Source organism: Copidosoma floridanum, unplaced genomic scaffold (genome assembly GCF_036245765.1).
Source record: "Copidosoma floridanum isolate Cflo_tuat_1 unplaced genomic scaffold, Cflo_Japanese_pri ptg000024l, whole genome shotgun sequence".
Classification (NCBI taxonomy): domain Eukaryota; kingdom Metazoa; phylum Arthropoda; class Insecta; order Hymenoptera; family Encyrtidae; genus Copidosoma; species Copidosoma floridanum.
Window position 1 is genome coordinate 1,766,299 of NW_028321901.1, and position 24,213 is coordinate 1,790,511.

The following is a 24,213-nucleotide window of genomic DNA, read 5'->3' on the forward strand; positions in this document are numbered from 1 at the left end:
GTACTTGAGTTGGACCTGAGTATAAATAGTGTAGAACTTAAGTAGGAGTGGGGTGGGACTTTCATAAAATTTGTATTAGACCTTAGCTCGAGTTAAGCAGACCTCATTTGGAACTAAGGTACAATAAAAGTTGACCTTCTATGGTACTTAAAAAGGTCGTTTGCGGTTCTTCGTGTAGGACTTGACTACAACTTACAAAAAACTTTAGTATAACTTAAGCATGACTTAAGCCAGACGAAAGTATTGTTGAGTGGGACTTGAGCTTAATATTAATAGATCTTTAGTAAAATTTAAATGTAAGTTAAGTGGAACTTTGGTAAGAAATATGTAAACTGAAACATGACTTATATGGGACTTAGAAGGAATTTAAATGAACACCATAGCGAATTTAGGTTAAAATAAGCTTTGTATACAACTGCTGTGGGGCTTATGTGGTACTTTAGCTAAGCTTAGGCGAGACTTGTGTGTGACTTCAGGAAGACTCCAAAGGGACATGCAAAAGACTTGATTTGGACATTAGTTAAATACAGATGCTGTGCCATTATACACACAACAGTGGGAAGGTTAAGTTAAATAATTTTAAAAAACCAAGTCTAGGTCTTGGGACCCCCGGCAGAAGTAAAACTTGCAACCCGAATGTTATTGAACTCGGTAAAATCAAAACTAAGAAGATTAGAGTACACCTAACTCTAATAGATCTTAAAGACTTCCATACTAAAATAGTGATAATTTAAACATTATTACGTATTCGAGCGGGCGCGTGCATAGAATACATAGACCTTATCTTACTACTTATGTTATGATTCGCGCCCATTAACTGGGACAAAAATTCCTTTTATTTAAAGTTAATATTTGTAGATTTGATATGACATCATATGTCTACAATAAATTCTTATTAAAATCTTTGTATCTGACACATGAAAATTTTTTTAAATTTTGGCTACTATAATGAAAAATAATCCACTATATCTTGTTCAGATTACGGAAAACAATAGACATATAGCGACTTTCTGTTGTTTAATTGTAATTTTTCATTTCATTCGTTTTCTATCATAACTTATAATTTAAAGTTAAAATTCCCCTGTGATTAACTTATCTCTACTGATCTTGAAATCAATAAAAAGAATACAGGTTTTGGTCACGTGAAAATTTTTTGTGTAATACATTATAGAGACCAAAAAATAAATCAATTTATAGGTAGTATATAAAGGTTGTAGTTTTTGCCTTTAAAATATGACTTTTAATTTTAAGAATTATAACTATTATTTGTATAAATTCGTGTAACATATTTTTGCGCTTTAATAACTATTTTCTATACGTGGAATGATTTTTGGCCTATCTGGCTTCCTTTTCAACATACAAGAAGGTTTGTTGGGATTGAGAAGATATGTTGTAACAAAATTTTTCGACAATCTTGTCAACATCCGTATTAATTTTCCAAACATGCCATACTCGATAAAAAAATTTTTTTGACTTGTTCTTTTCAAGATACAGTCAAAAAACTGGAAAGTTAAGGTTATGTTTGAGCATAGTCTAACCCCTCTCTGTTTGTGCACGTCAATCATGTAGTACCCCTTCAAAGAACCTGTAAAAACAGTCCTTTTGGGTCTACCTAGCTTTTTTTTTAAAATATGGCTGTTTTTTGAATTTCAAGAGGTTATAGTGTGCCAAAAATTCAAGAAGATCTTGTAAATTTTCATATTAATTTTTAATACAAAATATATAACAGAAAAATTGTTTTTACTGGTTCTATTTAAGGTACTGTAAAAAAAGAGCAGTTAAGGTTACGTTTATGCATAGTCCAACCACTCTATATTTGTGTACCTTGATCATGTAGATACCTTTAAGGAAACCCATCGAAATTTTTATTTTTAGCCAATTTTGCTTTCCTTCTCTTACAGCGTTTTTTCTTGTTTTCAAAAGTTAAGTTGTCATATTATACATATTTAATACTAAGTACAATTTTTTTACATACATATATACATATAAAAGGATAAATAGGAAAAGAGAACGAATTTTACTAAGTTTTTTTTAAGACTGCAAAGAGATCAAGCGATGTCTTGCGTCAGACTTTATCGACCTGACAGTACCTTAGCTGTAACTTAGCTTTTATTACAGCTACGTTACGATTTTCACGATGCAGCAGCAGGTATACCTACTACCGACACGGTGGTGCAGTGGTAGAGTTGCAGTCTCGTCCATCTGGAAGATTAAGCAGAGTCGGCCACGGTTGGTAGTCAGATGAGTGACTGCTCGACTATTATTCCGTTTGCTTGTGTGGGTAATTTTTGGGATCAATTGACTGACCCTTTATAGTTGCGAAAACGTGAGCGAAAAGTATGGTCAGAAGTTCAGGCCTAATGTCCATAAACTATATAGACATTTCTTCGGAACTTAGGCAATGCACCAGCCGTTCAACTATGGGTTTTTTCCGAGTTGTTTCCTAACCCACAGAACTAGTTATCCTGGTGAACGGAGTTTTTCAACGGATTTAAAAATTGATACTAAATATAACTGAATATATGTTCACACTATCAATTTATTTAATTACCTTCGATGAAGTAGGATCTTAATGTAATGCAATGATTTCCATTCTCGGTTCGGCACAATAATCTTTTCTCTTTTTTATCACTATACGCTTACAATGTTATCCAATGCACTCAGAAATCCCCTATATAGATATCCTGAATGATAATCGTTCGAGCGTTAAGTCATAAGAGAAACAGAGAACCTCAAAACAGTAATACGATCATGCTTCCCCGAATCACCTAGATCAAAACGAGTGTCGTCGTCTCAACGATTTGGGAGCTTATGTGGTACGAATACAAACAACGCGATTATGAGTGCGTGTATGAAGCGATAAATTACGTAATAGTCGAGTATTTTTAATAAGCTTTCAAAATAATGACTAAAATTTGAGTCGAGATCATAGAAAACTAAAATTAAATAAATTGATATGACGTACTCCTTTGACTACTTATTTGATTTTTGCAATTAAGGAGTTACCCAAAATATTATAAAATAGAGTATTTTTAATTAAATTAATTCCGTGACGACGCAATAATAAGAAATGAGATCGAAAACATAAACAACTAAAACTAAATAAATCAATATGCCTCATTTTCTTGGCTTCTTATTTGTTTCTCGCAATTGATAAATTAACAAAACTCTTATAGAGTCATCTCACAGTTACCGCGATCGAATCTCGTAAAGATCAATTTAGTAACACACTCCCAATGAGCCTGCTTAAGCCACAGCAGAACTTTTAAATCTCTTTGTCACACAGAACTCTTTAATAGAATCACACGCCACCTTGCTTAACTTAATTATAATCAAACAAATTCGGATACAGCAGGCCAAGGAGAAGGTTTCAAAACGTTAACCACAGAGTAAAATTTCAACTGATTTTAAATATTAATCAAAAAGATATGTAGCAAACTGATTTCATATTCATATTTATATTCACCACCGATGTGAAGAACAGGCGAAATGCTGGAGTAAGAGAGAAAGGAGCCACAGCAGCCAAGGTGCCAAGCGATCGAACACAGAACAACGCGATGGAAAAAACGAGCGACACAAAGAGAGTAGCCAAGGGCGAACGTCCTCAAGTTGCTTGTTGACTGGAATCGGAGCTACCCTTTGATTGGTAAATTATGCAATTGATGGCTTTAAGTCCCAATTCTGAAAAGTCTTGTGACTTACGCTTCCTCAAGCCATGAAGGAATTCACTTACCTTCTTTGTTCTCTCAGTTCTTCGCCTTTACACTAAATAATAAAACTGCCCTCTTTACTTTTTACGATCTCTTAGTACACTTCGTTGTTTGTCCCCCTCTTCATGCTTATTCCTCACCTACGTTAACACGATCATCAATTCCGCTGTGATGCGTACCCAATATGTCAAGATCGAGGTTGATGTCATGACCACGTCTTCTTCCCAGGTTTTCTTGAGTCTCGAGGAATTTTCCGGGCGAAGGCCTACTCTTAAAAACAAAACTTATTTGAAACCCTTCCGGTACAGGTAATATATAAAGATACTTATGTGCACAGCAGAGTTCGTTTGCTTGCTCGCTCACTCGTTTCACAGGTCAACTTCCCAAATAAGGCCCCCCTAAGGGAGTTTCACTTTAAAATAGTGTACTGTACGAGATTGGGAGCTATAAATTTATTTGTATGTGAGAAGATTTACATGTATATTTACCATAACAAAATTAATCGCCTTGTAGATAGTGCAAAGAGATATATTGAAGATGTAATGAAGATCTGCTCATTTCTAAATTACTAAAATTCATGCAATGATAGAAAAACGAGTAAACTTATTTGTTACTTGGTTCTTAGCAGTTATATTTTGTAGCAGCTTACCAAAAATACTATTAGGATTTCCTCATTATAACCCCCGTATGCACCCTGGCCTGTAGTGCAAGTGAGTATGGTGAGATACGACAAGTGTACACCTATCAAGCTAGCTGCTGTTGATGGATGTTAACGCCCAACTCTTCCCTACTGGTCATCTCTTATGACCTGCATTGCTATCTAATCAAGCTTTTCAGAATATTAGCCCTTTAAATAAAATATAAATCATGTAGTTCAATGAAATGTAAGAAGCTTTGTACGTTTTATCTAAGGAGGACTTTTCAAGCCGTAAGTAAAGTTAGGATGCTTTAGGACGATTTTGGATTGACTATTATTTTATAATACAGTGTATCATACGGGAGTTTACCAAGCTGCGAGCAAAAAAAGGAGCCATTTTACGGCACGAAATATATGTGGTTAGAAAGGTTTGTCAAGCTGCAAGCGTATACCTACACATACATGATACAGCTCGTATTCATCATGCCATGAAGAAAGCGCTCTTAGTTGCAAAAAATGTCAAAGGGCAATCTACAGTGCAGATCATCATGAGACATGCTCATAGAGCTAAGAGCAGCGTCAGGTACAACTTAATAATAAGAATCCCCGGGAAGCCAGTCCCAGCCACGTGCACGTCCATGACACAGATAATGGGCGACTTTAAGCAGACATGGCGTTAATTGGAACAGCTCAATTAGAGAGTTTGCATGATACGCACTAGCCTCTGACAACCTTGAGACTATTAGAGATGTCAAGATTTCCATCAATGATAATTTAAACGACATTTCTGGAAATCCTGGGGTCTCCATACAGAGATAAGATTATTAATGTGAGACGGTCAGTCATAGCTGAAATAATAATAGCTTTTTGTTTAAATTCTTCAATTTGACTGTTAAGGTAGCTGGTTTTTGGTAAAAAACATCATAACATATATAATTTGAGTTAAAAAAAATGGTATTAAAAGATAAGATCTTTCAAGCTTATTAAAAGTTACATGTACAACGTGAGTAACAATATTCTGCCTAATTTTATACGGCTATTCATCAAACATGAATTAAAATGTTTTGTTATTTTGCGTAATTAAAATAAGAGGTGAGAATGGTTATTTGTTGAGCTTTAACGAACTTATGTGAGCTGCATATTTCTTATTCAAGTTTGAAATATCCTTAAAGTATTGTAAAACATGAGACCACAATAATATTCGGTTTATTTTTAAATTTGCATCAATAAACATACCTTTCAATAATTATACTCACCCAAAATATTCAAATGAAGAATTTTGAAACGCCATGCTTCAACAAATTTTTTAAAACGTCGTTTATTCTAAAGCTCTTTGTCCCTGAGATACACAAAACACAAAGGCAATAACAGTGATGCTGGAACCGTGTATTTGTGTATTTTTCAGAAAAAAATAATTATTTATCTGACATTGTTTTAATAAAAAAACGGTATCACATAGCCTTACTCACCAAAATTAACGTTGTTTTTCAGTCTAATTCCGTTGATCCAACTAAAAAAAAAGGCTTTTTCAAATGACAAACAGCATTATGTAATAATGAAATAATTGAGAATTATTATTTACCTAAACTGATGGCCAGAACTTTAAAACATAATTAATAACTGACACGTACTTATATACAGAAGTGCAATACAGCATAAAAGTATAAAGATATAGGTACAGTGCCATGAGAACTTCCTTTTTATATTTTGATGGTTCTCAAACTAAATCATATAATGTACTACCAAATAATCATAACTTTTTTGTAAGGCGTTAGTTTGCTGTTTGTAAAACTCAGTAGATTTCTTAATTCTAGTTTCTTTTGGAAAATCTACTATTTTGGTAGGCATCAACTGTAACTGATTAGAAAAAAAAGTTTTTTAACTTTAACTTTTTCTATGAGATTTCCCTTGTCAAGTCAATTTTTCGATAATTGTTCTGAAGTCCTCCTCCAACTAAAACATTTTCTATACAGTATGTGTGCATGCACGCGCGCCCGTACTTGTGCATTAGTAAAGAAAGAGTCTACTTAATATTGATGCTACCAAACGGACAAGTATAAAAATGTGGAAATTTCTTTTTAATTTAAATCCAGCCGTTTTTCTACGAAAAAAAAAGCTTTTGGACTGGTATTTAAGTTCCTTAGAATTTACAAATAAATCACCATTAAAATTTTAATTTATAATGCTTCGTTAGCAATCTACATTGAAATTCATGTCAATGTTTTTGAGTGAGCTTAATAAATACTTATACAGAAAGATGCGATTCCATAAGGATAATGCAAACAGGTAAATTACTCTCAATACTTATTTCTCGATTTAACATATAGTTTTCTATCGGTTTTTGAAAAAAATTTCTCAAATATGTAAAAAACTGTTAAAGTGTACAACCTATTTAACAAAATTCATCATAGGCATACACATAAGGATGCTTTGGTTTGAATAGAAGAAAATAAGTTTAATTCAGATACTTCAGATTATATTTAAAAACTAAAAATTAGAGTAGCAAGAATCAAAGTAAAATATAATAACACTAAAATTAACAATTACAATCATAGGTTGATGTAGTATAAAGTATATAGTTTAAAGTGAATAACTATTATAGGTGCTATTGATAGATTTGTAATTGTTTGATTAAAAGAAAGCATAATTTTGAACAAAAGTCTTTTGCTTTGAACCTTAAAAATATAGCAAAGGACCCCACAGCAACTAAATGGACTTTTGGTTCCCAGTGAAATTGGCTGAAATTGATGTATATTTTAGATTATAATCTTTTGAACGAAAATTTTCACAGGTGCGAGTCCAAAAAATTAACAGATTTTGAGTAAATAATTCTTTAGGTCATCAATTCTGCGAAGGTTAGTTTGACAGGGGACGCAGTGTAGTCAATGGATGCAGTTCATTCAATGTACGGAGATATGATTGGAAACGGTTATGTCGAGCGCATCTACCGTTTTTGTTAATGAATAAGAGGGATATAATAACTCTTGTTTAAATAATAGAACTGTAGCTCATTTTCATTATTGTTTTATGTGGAAAATCGATTGCCTCTAGTATGAGAAAGCGCTTATCGTATAATGAAGTAATAAGAAGTGATTTTATTATTTTTTCACTACGAATTCCAGCCAAAAGCCCTCAATCAGGTTCATTATTATAAGTCGTCTTAAGTATTCTTACACAAATAAATAAGCTGACGCTACTTTTTATGAGAAGCTGCTGTACCTAGGAATCCCGGTTTTTCTTGTCATCGCTTCTCATGACATTCTTTATATAATACAGAAGAAGGAGTGGGACGCATTCAAAACAAAGACTTGAAAATAAAATTGTAAAACTGAAAAAATAAAATAAGAAATGATAACAAGAACTGGTTTTTTGAATTTATAATTCACTAAAATGTCAATTAAAGTATTGCGAAGTCACCATGATAGGAAGCACTAGCTATTGAAAGAACTGATAAGAAATTTATTCCTTTTTCAAATCAAAAATCAAAAAACACGGCCTAATGTGAAAAACTATGAATTAGTATTTTGAAAAATATGTAGATTTCTTAAATAGTAAAAAATATATTATCAAACACAATGCTGGACCTTGGGTTTAAACTATTGTCATTTGTTTTTTATGAACACGTGACAAATACAGTGAAACTGTATATTCTGATGATACAACTATTTTACGTAGCTGAACAAATTTTGCCCTGCTAATTAACTTAAATTTTTAGTCACTTACAGCTGTGAGTTGTAAGTCTAAAACGAACTCTTAGTATGTAACGTGAATAGTCACAGTTAGTTATTTTATTTTGTTTTTTTACCATGTTACTGTAACAGCCTATTCACATCACCAGGGCCACCCACTCACTACCTATGTATGGGAATACATTGCCGCACCCATTTTCAAACTTCTAATTAATTAATTACCTAGTTATACCACAGGCACAGTGTGAGTATCACCGGTGAAGCACCTTGCCAGTTAAGCTGCCACTCTCTGCACCAACTTTCGATTGGGTCTACTTGCCACTGAGTAGCCTTTCCTTGGAGAAGACACCGTATTTCAGGACTCCCACTTTTCACTGGCTTAGTCAGTGATCCCTGCCTAGGATCTGCTAACCCTTACATATAAAAATTCGCCCCAGGGATGTATAGAAACTCTTTCCGGTGATAACAGTTTTTGAAAAAAGCTGCACTCACTGAGAATTGAGCCAATGACTCCTTGAACGACGTTGTATCAGTAACAAGCGTGCCTGTCACTGAGCCAAGGCAGCTTATGTTATCAGAGTTAGTTACATTAGTATGCATATATGCGTATAGGTTATTAAAACGTAACTGATTAGAGTAATGCCTCAAGTACGTATTGGTTCTCGTATGAAATTGATATATACTATAAAATAGTCTGTTTTTATGTAAAAATAATGCTCATACTTCCTTAATAATAAAAACAATAATCCAAAGTCGTTTTAATCCAATAATGAGCCTTCTTATTTTTTTCATTTTTTCCTCTCGCTCTGAGAACACTGAGCTTGTATATTCCAACTTCGAGTACACGTTAAGACATGGAGATTTCTTCAATCTTTATATCTCATTGAAAAGTAGTGTCTGAGTCATCACACTCCAAAAATAAAAGGTTAAAAGCACCACATAACGTTGGGTTCTTAATCTAAAGTACCCATAAAATTAGTAAAAGGTGCCCATCTAGTTGCATAACTGGCATAAAGTCCGGTTAAAAGTATGGATCAATGTCTGTCTAAACATCCAACTAAAAGTATAGCTTAAAGTGTGGCTAAAGATATGACCAAAAGTATGGTTAAGATTATGGCTCAAAGTATGGCTCAATGTCTGGCGGAACATATAGCTAAATAAATTGCTGAAAGTATGACTTAAAGTATGGCTTAAAGTATGGCTCAACGTCTGGCTGAAGGTATGGCTAAATGTATTGCTTAAGGTATGACTAACTGTATGATTATATTACTTAATATAGCCATTTATTAGGACTGGCTTGTTAACTGACTAAATGTCTGGTCTTATGTCAATTATGCTTTGTAGCCAAGAAAATTATTTTCTGATAATTTACATAAGTTTTTATGCACTCAATATTGTATATCGTAAAAGTGAGACGAAGTTTTAACCCAGTCTGCGAATAATCGGAGTTGGTTACTTAAGTATACACATATACACATGGGTGACTCTGACGTTACTGACTTAGACGATGACTCAAATACATATAGGTAATCGTACATCGTCAAAATACAGTGATAAAATCGTCTATTCTCATGACAATAATAACAATTTTTTCCCTCTAATCATGAGAGCCAGAGTTCAAGATCATTCTCATCCAGTGTTGACTTTTACTCTCATACCCTAGGCCCTCACTTAGCAAACACTGACTTTATACGACGTAATGTGGAAACACGTCAAAAACTTGAGAATGTTGTCAATCTTTGGTCACTTGTATCGCAACCATATTTCCCCATTAAAGTCTGCAATTTGCACTCACATTTGGGGCCCAAAACCTTGTAAGAAAATAGTGTCCCGCTCATCATTTTTTGAGATCAAGAATGAGGGGGTCGATGGTACTATATAACCTTGGTTTGATAAACTTTAATTTAAAAGAAACCAATTAGTGGTGCCCGTTTGAAGAAATGTCTGGTTAAAACTCTGGCCAGATATTTGACCTAATGTCTGGCGAATAAGGTTTTTTCCCTCTGACTTTTAGGCGAAACATAGCTGATACAAGGCATTACATAATTATGCTGCTTTATGCAACAATTGGCATGCTTACAGTATCTCTTACAACAGTTAAGAAAATGAAATTTAATTATTTACAAAAAAAATAAGTAAGAGTAGTTTGTGGATTTCACATAAAGTTTTATGATATGGTTTTTTATTACAATTTAGTTTTAACTCTAATGAATCTTAACAATGTTGGTTAATGTTAATCATAATCAGTTATCATTGCCATAAGAAGAAGATCAGGATAACGCAGGATCTTCAAGTAGTAGGTTTTTAAAAACAGGACGAAGAAGTGGTGGTGGAGTTGAGATGCAAGCTGACTGTACCTGTTAGCAATAGCGCAAATAAAATAATTAGTATATTAAATAAGGCAACTATTATCAGTGAACGATTCATGTAGTTATAATAACTTACAAAGTAGATTTTGCTTGTATTAATAATGTTGACAGTCGTTAAAAAAATTGTATGTTAAGAAGTAGGGTCAGCTTATTTATTTGTATAAAAATAATTAGGACAATTCATAATAATGACCCTGATTAAGTTCTTTAGGCTGGCATATAAAAAAAAAAAATATTAAAACTCCTTTTTATCGGTTCATTATACGATAAACTCTTCCTTGTTCTAAAGGATTTTAATTTCTCATATAAGACAATAATGAGCTATGCTACTACTGGTTGAGCTACAATAATATTGTATTGCGCTTTTGATAGTCAAGAACGGTAGATTCACTCAACATAACCCTTATCGATCATAGCCCTGTATATTGAAGGAGCTACATCCATTAACTGTACTGCATCACCAGTCAAACTTACCTTTGTAGGATCAGTGACTTGAATAAACATTTACTCAGAAAATGTCTATTTTCAGGACTTGTACTTGTAAAAACTTCTGCTCAGAAGATCATAATTTACAACATATATTAGTTTCATGTAATTTTGCGGAGAACCAAAAGTACATTAAGTTGCTGCAGAGTCCTTTGAGGAAGTGATAAGTAAGTAAATTAACAATGTAGAGAGTTGTTACATTACATCATAAAGTAGACAAGATCTAAAACAGTAAGAGAAATGATGAATGTTAAGAAGAAAATACAAACAAAAATAATTATATGACTATTAACCTGATTTGGAAAATTTTTCTTGAACAACTTCTTCGTTCAATTAAGTAATAAAATTTATCATTTCAGCCTCACGCATTTTGTCTCTCATCTGTTTGTAGAACTATATAAGCATCCACTAGCACCAACGACTTACTTTGTTTCTTTAAAACTTTGGTATGGAATATAAAAATCGTTGTCTAATGGTGAAAGCAATTGTTATTTCTTGTTGATACTTTATGAGTGTGAGCCTGCCTATGTTTGAAGAATTATGGATAATGAAAAGTAACATAAATATATACACAATTAACTAATCGATTAAATTGCTGCAAAACTTTCTTTACGAGTAATTAATTAGTTTTTTTTACTATTTAATGCAAAACTATAATATCTTTTCACCTCATATAATCCACAATTTCGAGGCGAGCAAGCATCCCAAGAGTAATCCTTCTACGAAGATTTGTAGGTAGGTTTAACAAATAGAATAAGTTATTTTTTTTCAATTTATGTTCAACAAAAAACTTTATGTATGAATATAAAGAAGTCAGAAATAACGTGTGACCATTAGCACTCAAAAAAAAAAAGATTCTACAAATACCACTTGAGATATCTGCATTTAAATTGTATTTCTTTGACGCTTTTTTATCAGTTATTTTTCCGTTCAATTTTCTGCTATTTTTTTCAACCACTTGTAATAATGCACTTAAGTTGGGAATCTTTTCTATTGTATCTGATAATGGCTCAATTGTTGGCGTATCAGAGTACAACTAAATAATTTTAGTATGGATATAAGTCAAATTAATAAATAACTTATATCTCTAGCTGTGTGTGGAAACAAATAATTGTTGCAACTTATTTAAGGTTTTTAGTAGGCGATCGTAGGGCCTAAGAGTTATTATACTGCTGAGCCTGTTAAGTTATAGACTACTACCAAAAATACTTTTTCAATGACTGGTTTACTTATACACATAATATAACCCCTGTTTTAGGCAACCTTTGCGTAAGATGCAGGTTATTGCAAATAATGGAATTATACATGTAACTAGAATATTTGAAGATATTTTTAACGGATATGCAATAATATTAATTTTCCTATACTAGCCTCCACTCTCGAGTTCACCTGAAACTCCAATAAATGGAGCACCATAGTGTGTTGAGATGTAATGTAAGACGTTTTCAGTTAAAAATTTTTTACATCTATTTCCAAGACTTCTGTGACAAAAATATTTTCTTACTAAAAAGACATTTTTCCAGAATCCATACAGTTTATTTGGTCCAATAATAAGTTGTAAAAAGTGAAAAAAATATAATTTTGCTGAAAAGAACCGTGCATTTTTTATGCGATAAAATAATCGTCGGCCATGAAGGTCTGTTCATTTGCAGCCTCTCCTGAATAATCTACAAAAAAGGCTATTTTTTAAAGGTGTCAAAACTTAAAACTCCCAAAAACATATAATTAAAAAACTTTTTTCTCTTATCTCACAACTTTATTACCAAAGCAACTAAGTCCTGAAGCTTAATCTCTATATTTCTTATAGCCACAAAACTACAAATAAATATTCTACTTATTTACATATTTGAAAGATTTAAGAGATTACTGTAAGGGTTGTAATATAAAGCTGACTATAGCTAAGTAAATTCTCTCTTTATTGATTTTTAAGCTGCTACTCTAATTTCAATAAATGTTCTGTGGCAGTTTCTTGACGCATAAAGTTGTATACATTATATGCATTTAAAATTTATTTTCCAATTTCCTTCGTCCGACTTTTGTCATGGTTGGGACTTTTTTCAGCCCTAAAAGCTTTCTCTCTTTCTCTTGTCAACTTAGTTAAGTTTTAATGTATTTCTTGGCAAGGTTGTTTGACGTTTGATGGCCCTCAAAGGACCAGTTAGCTTCTTAAGTAAACTCTTTTGTCACTGAACTTTCCAGCATGGTCACTGCCTCTATACCTCAGGGTGATCTTCTCGGGCCTGTTATTGTAGCACCAGACTAATCGGGAGAAAAATTACAACGTTTAAAGCATTGAAGCTAGTTGAACGGTTCTTTCCTAACGTCTCCTGGTTTTACGCCAAAGACATTGATATGAAAAATACCTTCTTTTTTTGCAGACTCAGTTGCGTTGGTGATATAAGGTGAGGAGATTGGTTCATGATACTTGCCCTAATGCTTTTTTTTCATTTTTATTGGGTTGTAGTATATTTGTTGGCAAGGTAGTTTGACATCTGATGACCCTGAAAAGGATCGGCTGCTAAAGTAGAATCTTTACTGACTAAAGTTTACAGCAAACGTGATTGCCTCTATACCTCAAGGTGATATTTTTTGGCCTATTATTGTAGCATCACACTGATCGGAAGAAAAACTATAACTCCTGGTACTAAAGCACCTTTTTTTGCAGACTTAGTTGTTTTGGTGATCTAAGGTAAAGAGATTAGTTCGTGACGATTACGCGTTGGAGACTATCCCGTTTGCTAAGGTTTACTTTTTCTTTATTGCTGTTAAGTTTGCCCAGCGCAAACCAGGGAAGGGTCGGTGATTCCTGGTTACCTACTTAGAGTCAAATGGGTTGTATAGGATAGTCAGTCTCCGGGGTTTCCAGCCTTGCGATGTCCAACTTCACTTGTATCATTTTTCAGTGAATAACTGACTTTGTTTAATAGTGGCCAGCTTTATATAATGTTTTAGTCGACGAATCGTTGCCAGAAATGATAGTTTGATTGTATTTGTTGGAAAAGTAGTTTAACTTAAAGTGGCCCTAAAAAAATCTAATAAAATTGATGGTTAAGTAGAGAACGTAAATACTCATAATGGCTCTGAAAGGGTCAGCGGCGAAACTTCCAGCTGTTCCTTATTATTATTCTTGATTATAAAGAGCTGGCTGTGGGTAATTTGATTTTCACCCTTAAAGTCTCTGTGTATGGAGACCATACTAGAGGGAGGTAAGCCACTGACCAAAGAATATCTCGTCTTCGGGTCATTCCCTGGATAATCAACCGCTCATTGTTAGCAAGAAAAGTGGGCCTGGAGAATACCTGCTTCGTGAGTATGAAGTTGGGATGACCACTGAGAAGGAGGCCGTTGTGGCTGCCCGTATTCCTGAGGGCTATCTTCTCTGGCTTGCATTTGTAGAAAAAAATTCTCTGACAGCAGCAGGCCGGATGGTGAAAGGCCACGAAACTGAGGAGTTGGTGCAGGTTGTGCTCTGGACAAACAGTTTTCCTCGTAATTCGCTGGAGAAGTTATTGTTTGTATTATTTTCTCATTAGTTCCACTTGTTAATCCTGGTGGTTCTGGGTACAATTAGACGTAGGTCACTTGTCCAGCAAAGAAAAGCGTCGTCGGTAGCCAGCATACCCAGCTACATGACTTCTAACTCTATGCTTCATGCACTGCCAAAGATCGACTGTGGAGATCAGTTCTTTGTTTGAGAATATAGTAACCATATTGCCTTAATTCTATTGCAACTCTCTTCGATTTTACTTCCATGCCATCTAGTGTATCCTACTGAACTGAAGTGAAAAGCTAGTGTATTTTTACAAAAATTCAAGCTTATTTATTGCCATTATTATTGATTCTTGCATAATAAAAGCTATAATAAAACCATCTACGAAGTGTCAAGAATTAGTATGCAAAATTTAAACAAGACCGGTTGAGTAGTTTTTGCAATTAGCGATTACAACGGTTTTAGAGATTTTGCTTTGTATATTAGTAAGATTATCTTTAAGATTTGTAGTTCAGACTTATTATACATACTGGCGTTGTAACAGCTGCAAAAAACACCTTTTTTAATTCGGTATACAAATATATTTGCCTTAAAAAGCTATTAGTGATGAACACAACAAATAACTCAGCTGCTTGTACAACTCAAAGTGAAAAACTAACGTCTCATTGGTTTCCATAGCACTGTCAGTAAAAGGTGGTGTTGTTGCTATAACTTTTTTATAAGCGGATAGTACTCCCATTGACTTTTCAAAGTGACCAGCTCTCTTAGTCGGTAAGAGGGCCTTTGTTTCACGTACCAAGTACAGCTATTACTCCATACAGAGCTACAGTGCTGCTTTACAAGTAAAGCAGTAGCTCCCTTACTACATAGAGGAGTAGTGGCACACTATGAGAGAGCTGCTCTTCCAAAAACAGGAAAGAACAGACACCAATGTATGAGTCAGTTGCCGTATCACCACATGCCTAGCACTTTTCTCAATTTGTTCTTCATGCAAGATATGTTGTCATCTTGCATATAGCATTAGATATCGATCAAGCTGAATTCTGTAAAATCTTGTGTACATGAAAACTGGTATTGGTAAATCTTTGTGTCCTCGTCTTTGTGTGAAAAAAAGCCGATTTAGCTTTATGAGTTTTCCAATCAAATATCCCAACAGGACACTTCCCCAACAAGTTTTGACATTGCAAGGTTGACGCTTCATCAGTTTATTTAAGCTCAATACTTTTGAGCAATTCTTGACCTTGGACAATCTTCTGTAGTTTTGCATACACATATGACTAGATCAGACGATTCCTAATCAAAAATCTAAAGGCTCAATTTTTTCTGATCATATAACCACTTAACTAAACGCTGCGTTTGTAATTCAAATTGACTGGGTACAGATCTTAATCTTTAGAGAAAAGCTGTAACTTTTCAAACTATGAAAAAAAATTATTAAAAATCTCCACTAATACATTTAACGACTTTTTGTAAGCCTAAAAAAGACTATGAGTGTCTGTGGTTGGATTCTAAAAAATTTCATTATAACTAAAAACTGAAGGATTATGCAAACTTCTTCACTGACCATCAAGGTTTTAACACGACTACCACAGTTCCAAATGTAGACTCTACGATTAAGTGATTACGCTAAATAAATTGTCAAAGAGTTGTGGTGCATTAAGATACGTGTTCCTACAGTTATAATACATGCACTTGCAGCTGTACAACAGTGATGATAAAGCTTTTTTACTTCAATACCTAGTACCGTAAGTAGTTGCGTTAATATAACAAAGCCAGTCTTTATATTTACTGCAATTATTAAAAACTATGCTCAACTTCTATAAATGACCGTTTAACAAACTTCTTTCACTGACAACTTTGAATTTGATGAAGACTTTTTACGTAAATCAAAATTGGTATTTACTAGAAAAACATCTCAAAAACCTTAGAATTGTTAATTCAAAGTTTGTCCATCTATAAGCTTATGATGTTAGGATGATCTAATTAGAACCCAAAATTTAAAAGATATTAGAACGAAATTATGTAAAAGCTGTCTTTTAATTATCTTATTTTAGTAGATGTAAGAACACGTTTACGATGTAATAAAAAAACTATTGTTTAGTTGACTCATTGTGTATACAAGCATGTCGTTTTATAATAAAGATAGTAGAAAGTTTTATTCAGTAGGATGCTGACAAAACTTATTTAAACTGCGCTGATGATCATTAATCAGGGTACCTTTTTAGTATTAGTTATACGTGGATACTTAATTCGTTATATCACACATACTAAATTTAGGTAGGTGTCTATGAGGTACTCTAGAACAATGGACCAATGTATAAATACTTTTTTCTGCTCAGAATTAACGTTACGATTCCAGCACTGCACTATGATATTATATATACTGCACCAAAAATGGTAATAGTAATTATAGTCTTTACACTTTGTAACTGTAAAGACTATAATTACTATTACCATCTTTTTTGCTTACTTCATCACTATAATGCTGTAAGTAGCCCTTTGTAATAAACGTATTATATAGAAATCTATAGCAACAGAATAGTTATTGAATAAAATTCTTACTTAAGGAAAATAAAAATGTTTATTTATTGTTAAGCTTAGGACAAATTGTCATCATTAATCAAAAATATTTTAGAAAGTAGAAATGGTTAATAATCCTTTGCTGTTGGAGTTAATTCCCACCTGGTTAGCAGAATAAAAAGTAGTCGTTACTCGTCTATAGTTGGCAGTATTAGTTGTTATCATATAAGTATTCATCAAAAAAATTTTGTCATATTGCCCGAAGAAAAAAAGAATTATAAAATAAGTCTGACTAAGGTTCAGAAACAGACGTTACGGAACTAGTTTTTTTTTTTTTTTGTAACTCTTATGCACATTCTTTGAGATACTAAATATGTCCTTTTACTGAATAGGTATTTGTTAGATCGTACTTGTTTTTTTTTTTTTACGAAAGTCCACCTCTTTGATGCATATTCAAAGTCAAAATTAATCATTTTATATAACTGAATGCTACGTAAATCAAATTAATAATTATTCATTACTTTTTACTTAAAAATACATAAAAATGAAAACATAATTGTGAGCTGCCAGAAAAAACTTGCATATAGTTTAACTGATGTTTGTAAGATTAGATTTTTGTTAAAAATTTAAAAAGCTTATTATAGTGGTGTTGCAGAAACTTATTGGTGTTAGTGAAAGTTACTCCCACGTTATTTTGTAACCTTTTTTACCTTCTAAGAACAATGCTTGTAAATAAGATTATTTTTCCTTATTAATCATTTTCATGCTTAGATCCTGTTATTTTTTAAAATATTATTCTTCTAACTGTTTGTCATTTACTGTAAGTTATAATTACATCTTCAACCTTACATTTATTTCTAGTTTACTATTAAAATTACAAAGTAAGCTTTTTAATCTATTTTGTCATAATTACTATTATAGATGCTACACTCATCATCATATTTTTGTTTGTAATTTATTTCGGCAATCATAGAAATAATTTTAGTATACTATACAGCTTAAATTGATTGCTTAATAATGCACATTTTTTCTTACAGTGAACTGCAGAATAATTTAGCTGCTGCTGCTGATGATCTTAATAATGCTTCATCATGTGTTTTATCGTCGATTCGCTTTCCAATTCAACTGTCAACTACATTAGAAAGATTCATGTCCACTTTTTGTTCGTTGATTGGTACAGGAGTAGATTTAGCAGGACAAACAACAAACGATACTCGTTTAAGAATTATTGCTTCTCTTAAAACAGTTAGTACTAGTGCTATAAATCTACTATTGACTATTAAATCTATTGCAGTAGAGCCCGTTGTTCCCAATAGAAAAAATCAACTTTCTTTGGTTGGTCGCTCCTTGACTGACGCTATTAATTGTTTAATTAATGATTGCATATCAGAGACTCCAGGACAAATTGAGTGTGATAACTCTGTAAGAAGTATCCAATCAATGATCCCTCTACTTGAAAATTCATGTGAACCAATATCAGATTGTTCTTACTTTAAATGTTTAAATATTGTAATGGAAAAAAGTAAAAGCTTAGGTGATGGTATGACTGGTATCGCTAATCATGCTAAGAAGTCTGAGCATGACCTATTTTCCAAAGCTATTAAAGAAGTTTCATATTCCATTTGTGGCTTGATTGAAGCAGCTGCTCAAGCCTCGTATCTAGCTGGAGTGAGTGATCCATTATCCCTTTCCGCAAAACCTGGATTAATAGATCAAAAGCATTTTTCAAGAGCAGTGGAATCAATTCATTTAAGTTGTAATGTAATATGTAATCCAGCGGTGTCTCAACAACAAATTCTAGCTGCTGCTACATCAATTGCTAAACATACAAGTGCTCTATGTAATGCATGCCGCTTAGCTTCAAGCAAGACTAATAATCCAATCGCTAAACGACATTTTGTTCAGTCAGCTAAGGACGTTGCTAACTCAACAGCTTCTTTGGTAAGAGAAATAAAAGTTTTGGATGCAAACTTTTCCGATGTAAATCAGGTAGAGTGTATAAAAGCAACAAAACCATTACTAGAAGCTGTGCATAACCTTTTAACTTATGCTAGCTCTTCAGAATTCAGTAGTCAACCAGATAAAATATCGACTGCAGCTGAAGGTACTCAAGAACCTATAATTGAAGCTGGTAAATCTATAATTTCAAGCTCATGTGCTATGATACTTACTGCAAAAAGTCTTTCTGTTAAATGTAAAGATCCACCCACATGGCAGTTATTAGCCAATCACAGTAAAAGTGTCAGCGATTCTATTAAAGCTCTAGTTTCTTCGATGCGTGAGAAGGCACCTGGGCAGAAAGAATGTGATTTGGCTATCACAAAATTAACACAAAAATTACAGGACCTTGATACAGCATCTTTAAAGATACTTTCACAAACGTTAGTTTCACAAAATAAGAATTCTTTTCAAGGATTTATAGAGCAAATGAACAAAACTATTTATGAGTTACGGGAAAGAATCAGATTTTTACAAAATGTTGCTAAATATGAGGCAGAAAATGTTGGTCAAGTGGTATTGCAAATCATTTCGTTCTTTGACCCACTAGTAGATAGTGGAATAGGAATGATTTCTCATTTGATGAAATCAAAACAACAAATTTTTCTGTTGGATCAGACTAAAACAGTACTTGAATGCACACTTCAGCTTATATTTGTAACTAAAGAGTGTGGGGGAAATCCTAAAGCAACCAACCTCCACGCAGAGTTGGACGAAAGCGTACATTCAACTAAGGAATCTCTTCAAGAATTACAAAGTACTTTTGAAAATATATCTATATCCAATGGCACAGTTACAGATTTAACCGATCTCATATTTCGGGCTATTAGACAATTACAAGAAAATGTCTTAACTTCACAAGATTCATTTGATTCTTTTGTTACTTACCAAGCGCGCATTATAGAAGCTGCAAAAGATATATCACGCATGGCACTTGAAATCGTAAGAGTATTCGTAAATAATCTTATAACTTATCTTTATGAAAATTAAAAATTTCTATTTTCAATCTTATATTTTTACGTCCGTAGCAAATATAATGTGATCTATACTGTTTTTTAAAATGCAAAGTGAAGAATTTGATAAAAGAAGTATACGGGTCCCAACAAACATTTTCACGTGTTGACTTAAATTTTTTGTTAGCAACGAATCAAAGAAACAAATTTTATTAATAGTTACGAAATCCCTCAGTCTTTTAAAATTTTTTTTTTTTTAGTAACTGTAAACTTTATAATGTATATTGTACACTCTCCTAAAGTTCCTGTGAATATGTAAAGATCTTGTAAAATCACGTTTATTAAGGTTTCAGTATTAATATAAGGTTAAAACACATTGAATAAATTAAATGTAGTTAAATGACATTGCAAAATACTATTTGTTGATTTTTCATGTCATTGTGAGAAAGTATAAATGTTACTGTAGTATTTTTGTATTCTTTTAGTTTTCGTGCACACGCATGATAAGGGCTTGGATATTTATTCTCTCTCTTACTTTTTTCTTTTATTATACTTCTTTTTTCCCAAGTAAATGAGTTTTCACTATGAGCCCCTGTCACACAGTTTCTCTAGGACAACTTGATTATCTATCCCATATACTGCTATTTTTAGAGAACAGTAACTGTCACAAGTAATCCTTAGCATTTAGAAAAATTCAATAAAAGGATCTGTTGCATTAATTAACTTTACTTACCATTTGAACATTTTTTTGAGCTAATCATAACCTTACTAATGCCTTTTATATTTAGAGACACCCAATCTGAGTTAAAAAAGGCTTTCTTTACTAATTATAATGCGATAAATAGACAGCTATTACATAAAAGTCTTATCAAGCTTTAACAACCAGTATTGTTGAAGAACAATATATCACAAGATATTTTATGCTTAAAAGAATTATTTACAAAAAATGAATCTGGGGTTAAATTTTCTATGACTGCCTATCCCTTTTGATAACTCTCATATAATAGAAGATATTACAAATGTATCATTACGTTATCCGATGATTTTCAACATGTATAAAGTTTCCATTACAGTCCTCAGGAATCCTTCAGTTTGCTGACATCCTGTAATGTCTTTAACTCTTCACGATCAATATTTTTTACTACTATCTATTTTTTTTTTTTTCAAAGCAACTATTACGTTCAAACTTCTAAGAAAAGGACGTAGCTTATAGATTAGTATAACAAACAAATAAATTTGATGTTTGTTCATCAGAAGCCAATCGTTGGCCAAAAGACCCTATTTGCTCTTACTTACAGTGTACTTTTCTTTCAAGTTATTAACTCAGCGTTGTCGTGTAAAGCTTCACTAAATAGTATGTATAATATGGTTTCTTGAGGTTTTGTGCATAAGCACACGATCAGTCTGTAACGATCGTCTTAACGATATAGACTGAGCCTGATGAGGTTGGCGTTAAGACCAACGAAACGTTGCTCAAACTAACACCTGACTTTGGAGTTTTTATTCTCACTCCTAAATTAGCTCTTACTGATCGTGTGCTTATGCACAAAACCTCAAGAAATCATGGAAACAATTGGGAGCAGAACGGCACGTTCAACAAACACCGTAATGTATAATATGGTGTTAATGAGTCATCCACCAAGCTGATGTTCACCTACGGTTAGAATTTCTGTCTTATGTATAATGCAGTAGTAGCGTGTTGTATTCGTCTCTTCATCTCACGTCCTTGTAAAGGTCCTGGCCATTTGTTATCTACTTATCTTTGCTAAGTATTTAACTTATTTATTAAAGCTAAAATTTTATTTCTATCTATGTAATCTAGAATCTTGGAAAATTTGAATTGAAATAATAAATTTAATGAACTACCGAATTACGTCATACCTAATCATTCAATAAATTTGTTAAAGCTAGAACTAATTTATTCTTACAAACCATATGACTAATAAATTTAAAAGTTTTTATTTATAGTGTTTTAACAATTCCAAGTTTTTCTTAACTCAACAATTTATAGCTTTTTTCACTTAACTTTCTTTTTTAATGGCTAGTTAGCTGCTGCTTGCGTGCATACAGTCTCAAGATTTGACAAGTTTAACCACAACGATGATTATAATTCTTCTCGAAAGTACTCGTAGTAATAATTATAATTAGGCTGCTTTCAACGTCAGAATCAAAGTCAACAGCCCTTTTCTTCTTATTCCTTTTTGATTCACTTTTTAGGTTTGTCTACAGTGGCCTGATTTGCTTGATTTTCTTTTCACACAGCTTAGTCGTCAACATAAGTCTTACGTATGCTTGAAGTGCACGCTTGTAATATGCAGCTTGATAACCAAATTAAGTCTTACAGGCACTTAAAATACGCAACTGAAATTTCTCTCTAAACTGTATAGTTACTTAAGAGCACTTAATGAAAGAGGAAAGGCAAATATTGGTATGTATAAGGAGTTATTATACTGCAGCATTTGAGGAGGACACATTCGATTGGAGATCCAAACGATGAATCATAGCTTAACCTTATCACTCTCGATTGGCATAAGTGCAGCCGTGGTGCAATAATTATAGAGAAATCGCTGGTAAAGACCACTGATCTCTTGAATTTTAAGTTAGGTATAAGTTGCTGTTGAAATTATGTATGATATTTTTAATAGATATGCGCAGTCAGGAATATTAAAATTGTTGATTGTTCTCATTCCTAGATAAATTAATATTGTAAGATGAGTAAATTATAAGATTGTTTGGAGGATGCACACAGAATTAAAGTTTTGTGGTGGTAGCTTGTTACAAAAGAAGTAAGTTTTACGTTATGCGATTGGTGGAGCAAGTATGCAGCTCGATATTTGAAGATCGCTGAGCATTTGCTTTTTATACTTCAAGAACGAAACTATGTGCTTCAAAGTAATAAATACAAAATACATGACGTGCGATGTTACACACTTATATTCAAAATTTTTTTTATTATAATAACGTTATGTATCGTTTAACAAGCTTTATCATTGTACTATCAGTATTAGTAAGGAATAACTAAATTTGTATGAGAGTACTTCTTGTAACTTTTTTAAATTCAAGCTTGAACCTAAAAGAGTTAGATAAGCTTTTTATATTCAGCACTGTTTAAGGTTTCATGTTTGCTATGTTACTATTGTATACCTACAAAAATAGATATTTCTGGACTGTACCACATGGCCGTTAAGTTATGAAGAACTCCACTAAATTTTGAAGTTTTTCATTTATTATGTAGATAAAAAAATCGTAGTACTATTAAAACTGTCTCGCAGTATAACCACAAAATATTCAATTAACTTTCTTTAATAAATTTTCTAAAATTACGAGGAAATCGTTATTAAGTAGTTATATTATTAACATTAGCATATTAAAGTAGACCTTTAATTTAAATTTAAGTAAATCCAAATATACTAGTTAATTAAAAAAGTGTTAAAGGTAATCTAAGACCTTCCAACATTATCTGAAAGGGCGAAGCGGCCGTACTGTCTGGTGATTCGAAGAATACAAAAAAAAGCAATAATGTTTACAATTTTCTATACAAAAAAAGGTTCTGTAAGTTATATCTTGATTAAAAATTGTTGAATACACTTTTTTATGGTCAATATACATATAGGAACACTACTAAGAAACCACCAAGATCTCAAAAATTTTGGGAAGGATGGACCTTGATAAATTATTCGTATAAGAATGGGTGAATTACCAGAGACAACTCCAAGTTCTTGTACAGTAATAGAAAAATAGTCATTACATCTGACAGTACGACGAGAAAGTACACAGAAGCCTAGTTTTGTCATTTAAGCCTTAAAAAATGTGACTAAAATCTTATTATAGAACTTTACAAATACATTAAACTTTGCATTCTTATTTGATACTTGAATAACTCTTTGCACTAAGGTTTACTAGGTTCTTTCTTGTATTACAAGTATAATCCTCACTTAATCTAGAATCCATAGAATTAACCTTGTTAGACAGGTTGAAAATAACACTAAAAAGAAAATTATTGCTGTGTCTTTAAAAAATGTAAACTATTAAAATTTTAAGTCCAGGTATAATTATTTTTGTCAGAGCCTTTTGTCAAGTTAACACAAAAATTAACAATTAAATTGTAAACAATTATCAAAACACAAACAAAGTACGAGAATCAATTGTTGGTCTCATATACCTTTAGATATATTTTTTAACTGTATTCATATACGGTGAGGTCCTAAGGTTTCCAGTGTTTCCGCATTACATTAATCAGAAACACAAAACTAACCTATCATTACATACTACTACTTTTAGCTACCCACCGACAATAAAAGATATCAAGTCATTTCATTTCATTACAAATATATAGCATTTGTTAGTCAGATAAATAATTA

General features: G+C 32.6%; 1 protein-coding gene across 1 annotated transcript in view; it reads left to right on the plus strand.

The window, feature by feature from the left end:
• Positions 1-24,213, plus strand: part of LOC106637206 (Talin_middle and talin-RS domain-containing protein rhea) — a 912,483-nt gene that overhangs the window by 696,131 nt on the left and 192,139 nt on the right. Inside the window, exon 13 of the mRNA XM_089595075.1 lies at positions 17,939-19,841. Coding sequence (XP_089451201.1) covers positions 17,939-19,841 — 1,903 coding nt within the window. The remainder of the gene's footprint in view (positions 1-17,938; positions 19,842-24,213) is intronic.